This window comes from Lethenteron reissneri, chromosome 64 (genome assembly GCF_015708825.2).
Source record: "Lethenteron reissneri isolate LAM-NWPU_2019-01 chromosome 64, ASM1570882v1, whole genome shotgun sequence".
Lineage (NCBI taxonomy): Eukaryota > Metazoa > Chordata > Hyperoartia > Petromyzontiformes > Petromyzontidae > Lethenteron > Lethenteron reissneri.
The window spans coordinates 6,512,139-6,524,423 of NC_083842.1; the positions used below are offsets into that span (position 1 = coordinate 6,512,139).

The following is a 12,285-nucleotide window of genomic DNA, read 5'->3' on the forward strand; positions in this document are numbered from 1 at the left end:
CAATGTAGGGTCTGTTTGGTGGTTGAGATGAATAATACATCGGTGTCCCCGGCTACATGGGAATAAATGAGTTGCAAATGCAAACTCGGCAGGCTCGTGTTTGGCACTGATGTACGCTTGGCTTACAACCTGTAAACTTCACCTCAATTGGTCGTCATCTGTGCTAAGGAAGGAATTGATTACAGATGTGTTAAGTAACCGGTAAATGGTTTAGTGTGGTAACCAGTCACTCAAGTCCAGTGTGTAACGCGCTGATCTCCTCTCTAGGTATGCCTCGTCCTCGGACTACATGAGTGAGACGATCACCCCCACGACAACAGCTAGAGCTCCCATCGGCCAGAGGAGCGGCCTCAGCCCCCTGGACGTGCTCAGGGTGCAGCGCAAGTACCAACCGGTTCGTCACCGACACCTTGATGTTTAATGAGCTCACAGCACTAATTTTCCATGAACATAGCACGGTGTTAGAATCTGAGCCATGCAACACGTGTTGCCATTTAGTTGCCATAATTGCTTTGTTCTTACAAATGTCTGTGGGAACTTGTTTGTGTTTTGTTTGTTGTCCTTCCCCCGCATCTCCTGTTAGCACAGTTGGCGACGTACGGTACGAAATATTTTATACCCTACGTGACTTTACCGAAAGAACCAGAGTATGGATTCCTGCAGTCACGAAAGCTTCAAATCAAGATGCATACATTTGTTAACAGTGGGACATGTTGCACTGCTTAAAAATGTTCTTCTGCAGGCATATTTGGTATCTTTTTTTTATTGTAAAATTCAGTTTTACAAAAGCACTCCACCTTGCTCGCGTTCGCTCGTTCATTTAATCATGTTCTCGATTCACCTTAATTAACTACCCTATATATAGATATACATGAAAAAAATCTGCTGTGTTTTCCACGTGTGTCCCTTTCAACAGTTATTCCCATTGGTTTAGCAAGCTCTTTATTCATGGCGTTTGTTTTGCTCATTCATCTTGAGCCCAACGTTGCAGCCCTCCTTGTTAAGTTATTTGAAATTGTCCATTGGTTGTTACATAAGGACTACATTGTCAGTAAATCTGACATGATTAATCCTTTCTCCGTTTATGTTTATGCACTTTTTTTCAATTACATTTTTGGAAAATGTACTATCATGTTTTTGCGAATATCCTTGGTAAGAGCATATCTTCATGTCTGACTCCTGCTTTGTATTTTACATGTTCATTAACTGTTATGTTTGTTCATGACTGTTATTTTGTTAAGAACTCCCAGGGTTTGATCTTCCCCAAGAAACAGTGGTCAGCCCTAAGTGGCTGCAGAACAGTGTATGGCAGATGCGGTCCCCTTCATCGATGCAAATTGATGCATAATTTACAGATTTTTTTAAATCGATATTTATTTTAAAGTCAACTATTCAGCCTTCTCTATGAAGTAAAAAATCATTTCCACTTTTTTAAATGAAATGTTATTCATTATTATCATGACTTTCATCCATCTTTCCTTTTTTTCAAGTTCACGTCTATATTTTTCCATTGCCGATTTAATAAAATACATTGTAATGTTGTGAATAGCCTTGAGGATAACATATCTCTCCGCCTGCCTCTTTTTCAGATTTTTAAGTTTTTACTCTCTGCATGAAATCTCAATATAGTGGTTCCTTCCATTTAAATAGTTTTGATAATCACACTCTGTAAGTTGTTAATGCACGTGACTATTTCCTTTCAGATCCTGGCTGGTGTGTCGGAGGACAAAGCCTTGAAGGTCGCTCTTGCTAAGGTATGGAGGTGAAGAGGTGTGAATCAGTGCGAGCAATGGGAGTGTATATGGGTGTTACTTTCTTCATTTTTCATAATTCACCCTTTATACGAAAATCAACAAAGTGTACACTTCTAACATTGCCCAACAGAAGTAGAAACCTTACATGTGACTCATTGGTTCCTCCCTAAACGTCATACTTGTGTTTTCAATAGATAATCATAAACGGACAGTCCAGAGCAGTTTCAGTATTTAAATATCATTTGTATGTAAAGGTAATGGGCGCTGCAGTGGTGAGATGTCAACTACCTCGCCTAGTACACCGGAGGTCATGGGTTTGATACCGACTCTGACGCCTGTATATTTGGAGTATGCATGTTCTCTCCGTGGTTATGTGGATTTTTCTCCAGGTCCTCCGGTTTTTCCCTCCATATTTAGAAGCATGCGTTTAGAGTATCTGGCTGCTATACCGTTCCACGTGGTAAGCCACTTTGTTGAGCTATCATTTGCGGCCAGGCTACGTCTGAACAAAACCTGTATAGCTCAAGAGGCGATACCTGGTAAAATACAAAATAGTTTAGTGTATAGTTTTATTTAATAGTTTTCAAATCTGTCTGTGCATTTTCATTAAAATTGTACCTTGAACTGGCATGACATCACTACTCAAGTGTTGTATTTTTTTTCACAACTGCACATTGCTTGAAAAGCTATGAGTTCGCATTAATTGTTAAATCTATTCATGTGTAGAGGAGTAGAGGAGAGTGGTGGCGTCGCGTGCGCTGTCCGGTGCGGTGACATCACGGGACATGGGGTCGCACGTGCTGGGCAGTGCACGTGATGTCACGCCTCAGAGGGTATTTAAGGGAGACCCCGTGACGTAAGCGGGGTCACTATAGGAACGGGGATAGTAAACAGGGTGAAGAGGGAACCAGGGATAGTGAGAGGGATCAAATAGGGAGTCTGGGGAGAAGCCAGTGGTAGCCGAAGAGGTGCTTCTCTCTCCGGTCGGTGGAGTCGGCAGACTCCACGATCCGACACGAGAGAGAGACCGGAGCTAGCCGGCAGGGACCCAGACTCAGAGTAGGACCCCTAGCCCCTGGGAGTTGTGTACCCTGTGTAGTATTGACCAAGAGTAATAAACCCTGGCGGAAGCCCCTAACTTACCTCCGTCTCCGAGTACGTCCGTCGGAACTTCTCTACAACTGGTGTCAGAGTGTCTGCACTGCTGCTACAATGTTTACATCGGGAGCGGAGCGCAAGAACCCAGCGACGGGACGATCGGAGGATGAAGACAGCGGGGAGGAGGCTTCGGCAGTGACCCCGGAGTCCGGGGCTCCGGTGACAGGCCCCGAGAAGACGACGGGCGGGGGTGCCAGCTCGCCGCCACCACCGCTGGAGACGGGGAGCACCCCTGCAGACCTGCTGAGGCAGCTCCTGCAGGCGATTGCGCAGCTCTGCGCCTGTCTCGACATCGCGGAGGCGAAGTTGGGTCCTCCCGGTCCGCACTCGGGATGGGAGCAACTGTCAACTGCCGGGACGCCGCGAGAGGCGGCCGCCATCTTCGCCGCGACGCCCCAGCTGGCTATTTTGCCTGCGACGTCGCCAGCGGCGGCCATGTTGGTTGGGGCGCCTCAGGCGGCCGCCATTTTAACTGCGACGCTGCAGGTGGCGGCCATTGTTCATGCGACGCCGCACGTCGGCGCCATGGCTGCCATGGCAACTGCGACGCCGTTGTCCACCGTGGGTGCCGCCGCGACTTCGCGCCACACCGCGCGCGCGGGGTCTGCCAGCGGCGATGCCACAGCTCCGCACCATGCTGCGCCCGCCGGGGGAGCCCCAGGTACGTCCGGGGCTCCACACCTCGCCGCACCACGGGAGTTGCCGAGGGTGCCGCCGTGGTTCCGGCCATCGCCGCGCTGGCGGGGTACGCTGCGGGTGTCGCCGTGGCCCCGTGCATCGCTGCCGCGGCTCCTCACGATGCCGCGCCGCGGAAGTTGCCGCGGTTCCGAGCATCGCCGTGCCTGCGGGGTTTGGCGCGCCCGCCACCGCGGCTGCTATGGTTGCCGCGGCCGCGGGGTGGGCCGAGGGTCACGCCGGGGCACCGCACCTCGCTGTGCATGCGGGTTTTGCCGCCGGCGACGCCGCACCAGGCTGCTATTTTGCCGCGATCGCGGTGGGGGCCGCCGGCGACGACGCGGCCCCGCACCTCGCGGTGCCTGGGCGTTGCCATGCCGACGCCGCGGCTCTGCATCTTGCCGCGGCATGGGCAGCAGGAGCCGCCGCTCGGGCCGGCGCGCGCCTGGCAGGAGCTGCGTTGGGCTGCTGGGCTGCTGCGGCTCTCCCGGGGCCTGTCACTAGCTGGCACGGTGCCTGCCCTGGCGATTCGTGCCACATGGGGAGGCGTGCGCTCTGTTGATGGCCTGTGGAAACGCTGCCGTCGGCCTCCAGCCCTCATCGCTCAATTGTGTTATGTTGGCGTGTTTTGTCTAAGACTGCCCAATTGTCCGTTTTGGTGTGTTTTGTCTGGGCTGCTCAATTGTTCAATTGTTGTTTGTTGGTGTGTGTTGTCTGGGCCATCGGGATTCCGCCTTTGTATTGATGGCAGCGCGTGATGAGAGTTTCAAAGTTTTGAAATTTGATTGATTGTTGTCATGCTGCCTGGATGTTGTCGGTTGGTTGTGAATATGTTGGTTTGTGGTTCTGGGACTACTCTACTTTTATATTGTTTACAGCCGAGTCAGCTGAATTTTTTTCACAGGGGGGGGTGATGTAGAGGAGTAGAGGAGAGTGGTGGCGTCGCGTGCGCTGTCCGGTGCGGTGACATCACGGGACATGGGGTCGCACGTGCTGGGCAGTGCACGTGATGTCACGCCTCAGAGGGTATTTAAGGGAGACCCCGTGACGTAAGCGGGGTCACTATAGGAACGGGGATAGTAAACAGGGTGAAGAGGGAACCAGGGATAGTGAGAGGGATCAAATAGGGAGTCTGGGGAGAAGCCAGTGGTAGCCGAAGAGGTGCTTCTCTCTCCGGTCGGTGGAGTCGGCAGACTCCACGATCCGACACGAGAGAGAGACCGGAGCTAGCCGGCAGGGACCCAGACTCAGAGTAGGACCCCTAGCCCCTGGGAGTTGTGTACCCTGTGTAGTATTGACCAAGAGTAATAAACCCTGGCGGAAGCCCCTAACTTACCTCCGTCTCCGAGTACGTCCGTCGGAACTTCTCTACACATGCACAAAGACCAGTGAGTGTTAAGGATGAAGCTGAAATACGGTTTCAACTGTCATTAGATTTAAGAAACAAATTCATACATATTAAAGGAGCAAATATTAACCATCTCATATTTTTCGACTTTATCGTCATTGCAACAGCCAATTTTGGAATGATTTACGGGACACGTTATAAGAACTTAATCAAGAAGACTGAAACGTTGCGTATGAGATAGATATGGGCAAAACAAAGTTCATGGACAAGTTCACTTAACAATCAGACATTGAATAGATAATGTATGCAAGTTAGAGATGTCAAACCGACTGTTTAAATAATTAAAAAAGCAAGTGGGCTTGGGCAGCAAGCACCATTCGAATGGTTGATGGTCGTAGTTGAGACAAACAACAAAGTGGCAGCCAGAGGATGGAACATGGCCAAGAGGAGGACGTCCATTGTTAAGATGGAGGAATTCGTGTGAAAAAGCTAGATGGATTTCTGCATCGCAAAATCATGAGAGATGGTGGTGGCTTGGGGTGGTCTCCATCCAGCATTGCATCATGATGAAAATACCATTGTTACAATGACAATTTCTCCCTTTATCTGAGCCACATGCTAGCTTTAAACGAAAATCTTATTTTTCTTCTTTTGGCTGATGTTCTTGTAGAACAACAACTATAATTTACCATTGAGGTGGTTGAGCCAGATCATTGCGTCAGAGAAGCGGAGTAGTTTATTGCTGTGTTGATGCCTCCTTCGTGTTTGTGAATTGGGGACTGAGTCGTGATACGTTCCATGGGCAGTTCTGGGTGACAACAGTAGCACATCGGAGATGCTTTAAATTACCCTTCGTGCATCAAGTATCCGCATCAGCTGCCATGGTCAATGCAGATGCGGTTGTGACTGTGAGGAAAACAGATGAGGGTGAATGCATGCGATGTTTTCCTTCATGGCCTTAGAGTGTACATGCACCATGGTGACATCACCACCACTTAGTGGCGAATGTTGTTGTTGTTTCCCTTCAGACGGCCGCTCTTTGTGAAACCCTGCAGGAGCCTCCCCGTCCGGTGAGTGTTTCCTGAGCCCTGGTTATTCGTGCAGCAACGTGCGCCTCTCAGGCATTCACGTTGTCAGCCCCAGTTAGACAGTGCACATGGTGGTGGTGGAGCAGCCGGCGACAAGAGGCGTGGACACAACCTCAATTGGGTCCTGTTGGTGGGAACAGGGATTACCCACGCTACATTTTACTATTCGAGTCACAACATTACAACTTTCATAGAAGCTCAGGTATTACTTTTATTGTTATATACACTGAACTTATTACTTAGAGTAGTGTTGATAATATTGTGAATTGAGGTGTAAAATGAAAAATTTTGCATCAAACTAAGACCCTTACCGTAAAGAGAAGGCCCTTGCCTGTAAGATCGGCAGTTCATCAGAATTGATTCAAGCAAGCCTGACTATGCTGGTTAGACATTTTGTTGTTGAAACCGGTCCAGAGTTTGCTTGTCTTGAGGCTATGCTGCTGAAATTACACATTCCCAGAAGGCCTTTGGCGTGATGAGTTGTGTAAGAATTTTTTTTTTACGTGGAGTGATGGATATGTGAAGCAGACATGTCTGCTTATTTATGTTATTAAATATTTCGTGGTTTAACTTTGACACTCGCTATGTTGTGTTCATCATTGTGGACTAAGTTACGACATTGTTACTTATCTCTTTTTGGTAGACACAAGATCTTGCAGTACAAGCGGAGGTAAGCGCATTTGCACCACAGGGAAGGACAGAGAAGCATGACATGCAAGAGCAGGCATGCACAGCGTGCATGAGCAAACATGTGAACCAACACGCCTAAACAATCTACCCCCAAACCGACATTAGTTATTTATTATTTGTGTGTAACTTTGTGCAGACATCAGCGTATTTCTTCCCATGTTGTGAGGGTGTACGTAGATTGCAGAGCATTAATTGCCCAGTTATGTCTGCACAGCTCTTTGAGAACTCATCTAGCATCGGGGTGACAGGATCACCGACAAGAGGAGTTCCCTTGGGTTAACGACGACCATTCATGCTGCAGCCATCCATATTTACTGGCTGCTTGACCTTTCCCACTGGTTGCCCAAGATTATTGCCACTTCCTGGCCATAATATTTTATTGTGGTCAGGAGGTGGCATTGTAGCGTATGGATGGTGATCTTATCTGTGTGGAACTTTGTGTGTTATTTCGTTGTATATGTGAGTTTTCTCTGGATACTTTTCCTCCAAAATGAAGCCAAACATTCCATTGCAAAAGAATGACAAAACTCAGTGAGGCTTTTATTGAAAAATAGATATTATTATGTCTTTGACATATTTGTATCATCCCAATTATGGCATGATTTACTTTGACTGTGACGAGTAAAAAGTAATTGTAGAGCTAGGGAAACGTCTCGGAGCATTTTTCGGATGTGTGAAAACATTTAGATTGCAAATTTGTCACAATGGGAACTTGTGGATGTCAAAACACAGTTACACTGTTTATTGTCCATCTTAAAAATACGACGCACCTCTACTCTAAAGTTATTTCTACTTCTCAAAATAAATGCACATCCCAAAAAATACACTTTACTCGATTTTGTGGACTCTATCGACATGTGTTGCTGCTGTTGCGTTTTTTTCCCCCAATAGATGATTGAGCAGATGCTGACGCACCACTGGCAGGGGCTCCAATTGGAACAAATGGAGGCTATGAAGAAATAAGTAATATTAAAAATACTTTTTTTTAAACACGCTTTAATGAAATGTACCGTACTCATAATGGCAAAACTCCACGACTCCAGGAAGTGGCCCCGAAGCTTGCTGTAACGTAAGGGACCATGGTGATTTACAGCCAACATCAGTTGAGTGTGGACAATTAGACCCAAGCCAAAACATAACATATAAAAATATGGTTAAATTTTTTTTTTTTATGATAGAATATAGTATTGTCACCAGTAAGACATAAGTATACGAAGTTTGCAGTCGATACCACATTGGGAAGTGGGTTAAAATTTAGTTACAAGATTTGAGGATACGACAACAACAACAGACAGAGTGAGTTGAATAAAAGCGTGTTAATAAGGAAGAGCAAGAAAGACAAGGTGTTGTGTTTGTCCCCACACCTGTTGACCGCAAAATAAAGGAAGCTTAGAAGCTCCTCCCATTTCCTCTTAAATATCCCCAGGTTTGATTAGGGCTGTGGAAAAAATGCCTTTGCAGTGGCTGCTCCCTCATTATGGAATAATCGTCAGGGAAGCACGAGCACCAATCTGTATGGATCATACTTAAAGTTCCCGGTTACTGATTGTTTGCTTGGCTAAATTATTTTTTTTAGCTTGCTTTATTTTTGTCCATAGAAAATGTAGTTATATTTTTATTTACATTTTTAACCAGTCCCCTATCCCTGTAACATGTAAAGCACGTACTGATACTCGTTGTTTGTACTGCGACCTAAGTAAACATGATTGTAACTAAGACTTGTACCGCATAGCATCTGCCCCGTCGCGCGATGCCTATGAAATAGAGCCGAACAGCTTATTAGGCCCTTCCTGCTGAAATTAAATCAAATGTATTTATCTTTCTATAATGAAGCACATGTTGATAGTACCTCCATTGCCACTGCTGTGTACGGTTGCCTGGTGAGTATTGCATTCAAATTAAGTCCGTATCAAACACATGAAAAGCTGTCGGGATTCAAAAACTAAAATTAAAAATACTTCTGTAAATCTGTCTTTCCGGTAAATGTGTAATACAAATATTCAGTAGTATGAGTATTTTAATACTCACGGTACATTTAAGAATATTTTAGACATGTTTTAAGAACATTTATTAAACACTAGTTTTAAACAGTTTATTTTCTTGTATTGCATTATCAGTGGTGCATAAGCACAAATAACAAGAATTAAACGAATTCGTCAATAACGCTGCCCTAAAAGGAAAATGTATTATAGGTGACATTTAGAGCAATGGCTCTTCTTCATAACATATAGATGAATCACTATTATAGATATTGAAAGTCAAATACCTCTCACAGCTTTACTGATTATCTATTACAAACCACGGGCAGCAAAGGCATCGCACAGCTTGAGACTCTGCCCGCACTGCATTATCCCAGCTGTTATTAGTTTCAAGATCCAGGCTCCTTTTGTGCAACTTTGACTTCAGCCGTATCATTACACACTTGGTTTCTGGACATCTCTAAGCCAGGTAACCAGCACTGCCCAAAGCAGCTGCGTCACTTGCCTACAGTCCACACACTGTGATCACTCCAACCACCTCAATTCCCCATTGAGTGGCAGGGACGCACTTCACCATGAAGAGTAGGGAGCGGCGGTGCTACGAACACAGAAGTTTTGGGTATATTTCAGGCCAAGGCTGCTGTCTGTCGTGGATCGTACTCTCGATTGACTCAGGAATAAATCAGGACATAATGTGTAAAAATATAAATGTACACAGACACACACTACAAATAAATTCTAAACTACATTTGATCAAATATATTATTACATATTTAGTAAATAATGAATGCCTCACACATCCAAAGAAAATAACAAGTGCCATCTTGATCCAGAATCACATTGTTTGGAATGCTTCTGCTGTAATGAATGCAAGTGCCCTTGATGTGTAGCAAATGTGTTGAGATTGCTTATTTTCCTATTTTTTTCAGCTCTTGAAGAGTAGCTGCTCGATTTGGTGGCTTTACACAAATGAGCATCAGCGAACTGCTAGTTTCCACTGCTGACTATAAAAAAATGGAACACCTCCACTTTGTTATACTCTCTCCAAAAGTTATACGTTTGCCGTTGTGTTACTACAACGTCACCAATGAACACTTGCCACAAGACGGCAGTACAACAAAAGTATGGACTCCACGTGTTCTGTCTTTACACAATATTCCCTCGTTCTTCACAAACTTTATATTCGCGATTTTGGTTATCCACGAATCGCATCGGGAACTCTAGACGACTGCATCGAGAGAATGTGATGAGATAAAGTGATGAGAGAGAGCATGGAATGATATGTATTATCTATGAATTTAAGGTAATTCGTTAAGACGATAGGTTTTCGTAGGCCAATATCCGCAAAATGTGCTATTCACAAGCATGTCTGGAACATATCCTTCGCGAATAACAAGGGAAACTGCATGATACCTCGAATGCTCATGTAAACGCTCATTAATTGGCTGAAAACGTCTTAATATATAGGGAACCACACAACTTTGGCAGTTGTTGACGCCAGCTCACCGCCTGGCTGTCTTTCAGCTTCTCTTTGAGAGTGAGCATATACTGTGGCGTGTTACAAGTTGAAATTAATATTATTTCATAAGCACTAATTTATCTACACTGTAAATGTTGGAAATGTTTATTTTTCAATAGGATAACTTGACCCCAGCTTGTGTTTTGAAATAATACAAGTTATGAAATTACACAAGTGTACATATTGGTTACCACAGGACCATAATACATTATTTTTACTGTTGCCTATGAAAACTTGGTAATCTAGTCTGGTAAATGACAAGTCATATCCATCTGTGTGCAGGTTAACTTTATGATTCCACTCCTTGCTAGGAGGGTTTTAGCTTTAAAAAAATGTACAGCATAATTACTGTTTACTGGTTAATCATGTTTGAGTTCAGTTTTTTTTACATATATATTTGGCAAATGATTTTTTTTTTACTTCCTGGGAAGATGGAATATTTTTACAATTGAGTGAAAGGGAACTCTATAGAGTAATACACAACACAGGCCTTGCCCCTACTTTGCATTTATTACCAGTTCAGAATTTCAGAATTTATCAGCAGCAAGGAGTACACTGCGCTGCATAGGTAAATATATGTTGGCTGGTCTAGTAGTGTGTGATACGAGGTGACTATACTTTACTGATGAGTTCTGATAACGATGTAACGATGTTGTCTTCCACCTGTCAGTAAAATTTTCTTAAATAAATGTTGTGATCTAAAACAAGAAAACCACAATGCAGTTGTGGGGGCCTTTGGCCCCCGGGGTCCCTCCCGCCTGCATCCCCTATTCTGTTTACGTTACCCCACCTCCCGAATACCCGCTAGGGTTTCGCCGGCCTTCGGACGCGACGCCCCTACCCATACGGCTTCACGCGGCGCTCCTACGCTGCAAGCATACGTGCGCACAGCATCATCAATCAGACGCCATACTCCCCCTCTTTACACCGCTACGTACAGCTCTCGCACGCTGCGAGCGGGTGCCCGTCTATAGCCCTGTGCGACACTCGCCTCCACGTCGAATAACCACGTTACCAATGCGCACCCGTATCCGACACGTAGCGAACGTACGCGCACTCACGCACACAGCTCCCCGCGGCACTCACCACTGAATACTCGCGTTATGATCGCGCACCGGTATCATACACGGAGTGAACGCCCGCACACACACGCCGCTCCACACGCAGCACACTGCTCGACGCCGCTCTGTGCAGCGCTCCCACGAGGCGAGCCGCAGCACTACACGCGTTCACACCGCTCACGAGATCACACGAGGCCACGATTCGCTATTAATGATTTATTATCTGCTACCTGGTAATTCATGTTAAATCAGTGAGTCGACGAGGCTGGCCCATTCCACTAAACCTGTACCTATTCCCTATTTATCGGTTATGACCCCACTTTTACCTCCTTACTCACCGTTAAGTGTCCACGGCGGTCCGCTGATCCCTGTGCCAACAGCGTACCTCGGTGCGTCGCACGGACGTCCGGGTCGCTGGCTGGAGCTGCGTCTGGTCCTCTGGCGCTGGAGTAAGAGAGCGATTTCCCCTTTGCGCCCCCTATTTATCCTCCCTACATCAAAGGGATGCGGCTCTGAGTTTTTCCTTAACAATTGGCTCGCGCCCCCTAGCACGCGCACGGCGGTTCCGGGCGCTTTTGATATGCTAATCAATGTGCGGCGTGCGCGGCGTAAATCCTAATTAATCCCAACCCTCTGTGACTATGCGCAAGAGCCCCTGCGGTCCCGCTACTCATGCTGCCCCGTCCCTCCCCTGCTTGCCCCGTCGATACATGGGTGGTGTGTGTGGGGGATGCGCTTCAACCGCGGTGGCCGAATGCCCCTCGCCGCAGCCATACCATCTTAAGGCCGGTCGCAGCGCCGCAGTGCAAAGTAGTGTCGGGGGAGGTCGTCCAATTCCCTGGTCGCCGTAAACCGTGAGAGTTAATCCCGATAAGGGTTTCTCGGATAAAAACCGGTCGATCAGGTGACCTTCCCTTCCTGCTCTATGGGGGGGGGGGGGGGGGGGAATGCGTGCGGGTGTGTTCATGTGAGGTGAGGTGAGGGGGACGAGGGGTTGGATCCGTTGCTTGGTG

At 46.6% G+C, this 12,285-nt stretch overlaps 1 protein-coding gene across 2 annotated transcripts in view; it reads left to right on the forward strand.

The window, feature by feature from the left end:
• Positions 1-10,878, forward strand: part of LOC133359150 (hatching enzyme 1.2-like) — a 28,739-nt gene extending 17,861 nt beyond the window's left edge. For both annotated transcript variants that reach the window (XM_061577550.1, XM_061577551.1), the window contains exons 11-16: positions 268-394; positions 1,704-1,754; positions 5,964-6,005; positions 6,667-6,693; positions 7,605-7,676; positions 9,622-10,878. In XM_061577550.1, the coding sequence (XP_061433534.1) occupies positions 268-394; positions 1,704-1,754; positions 5,964-6,005; positions 6,667-6,693; positions 7,605-7,676 (319 nt within the window). In that variant the 3' untranslated portion in view covers positions 9,622-10,878. The remainder of the gene's footprint in view (positions 1-267; positions 395-1,703; positions 1,755-5,963; positions 6,006-6,666; positions 6,694-7,604; positions 7,677-9,621) is intronic.
• The last annotated feature ends 1,407 nt before the right edge of the window (positions 10,879-12,285 follow it).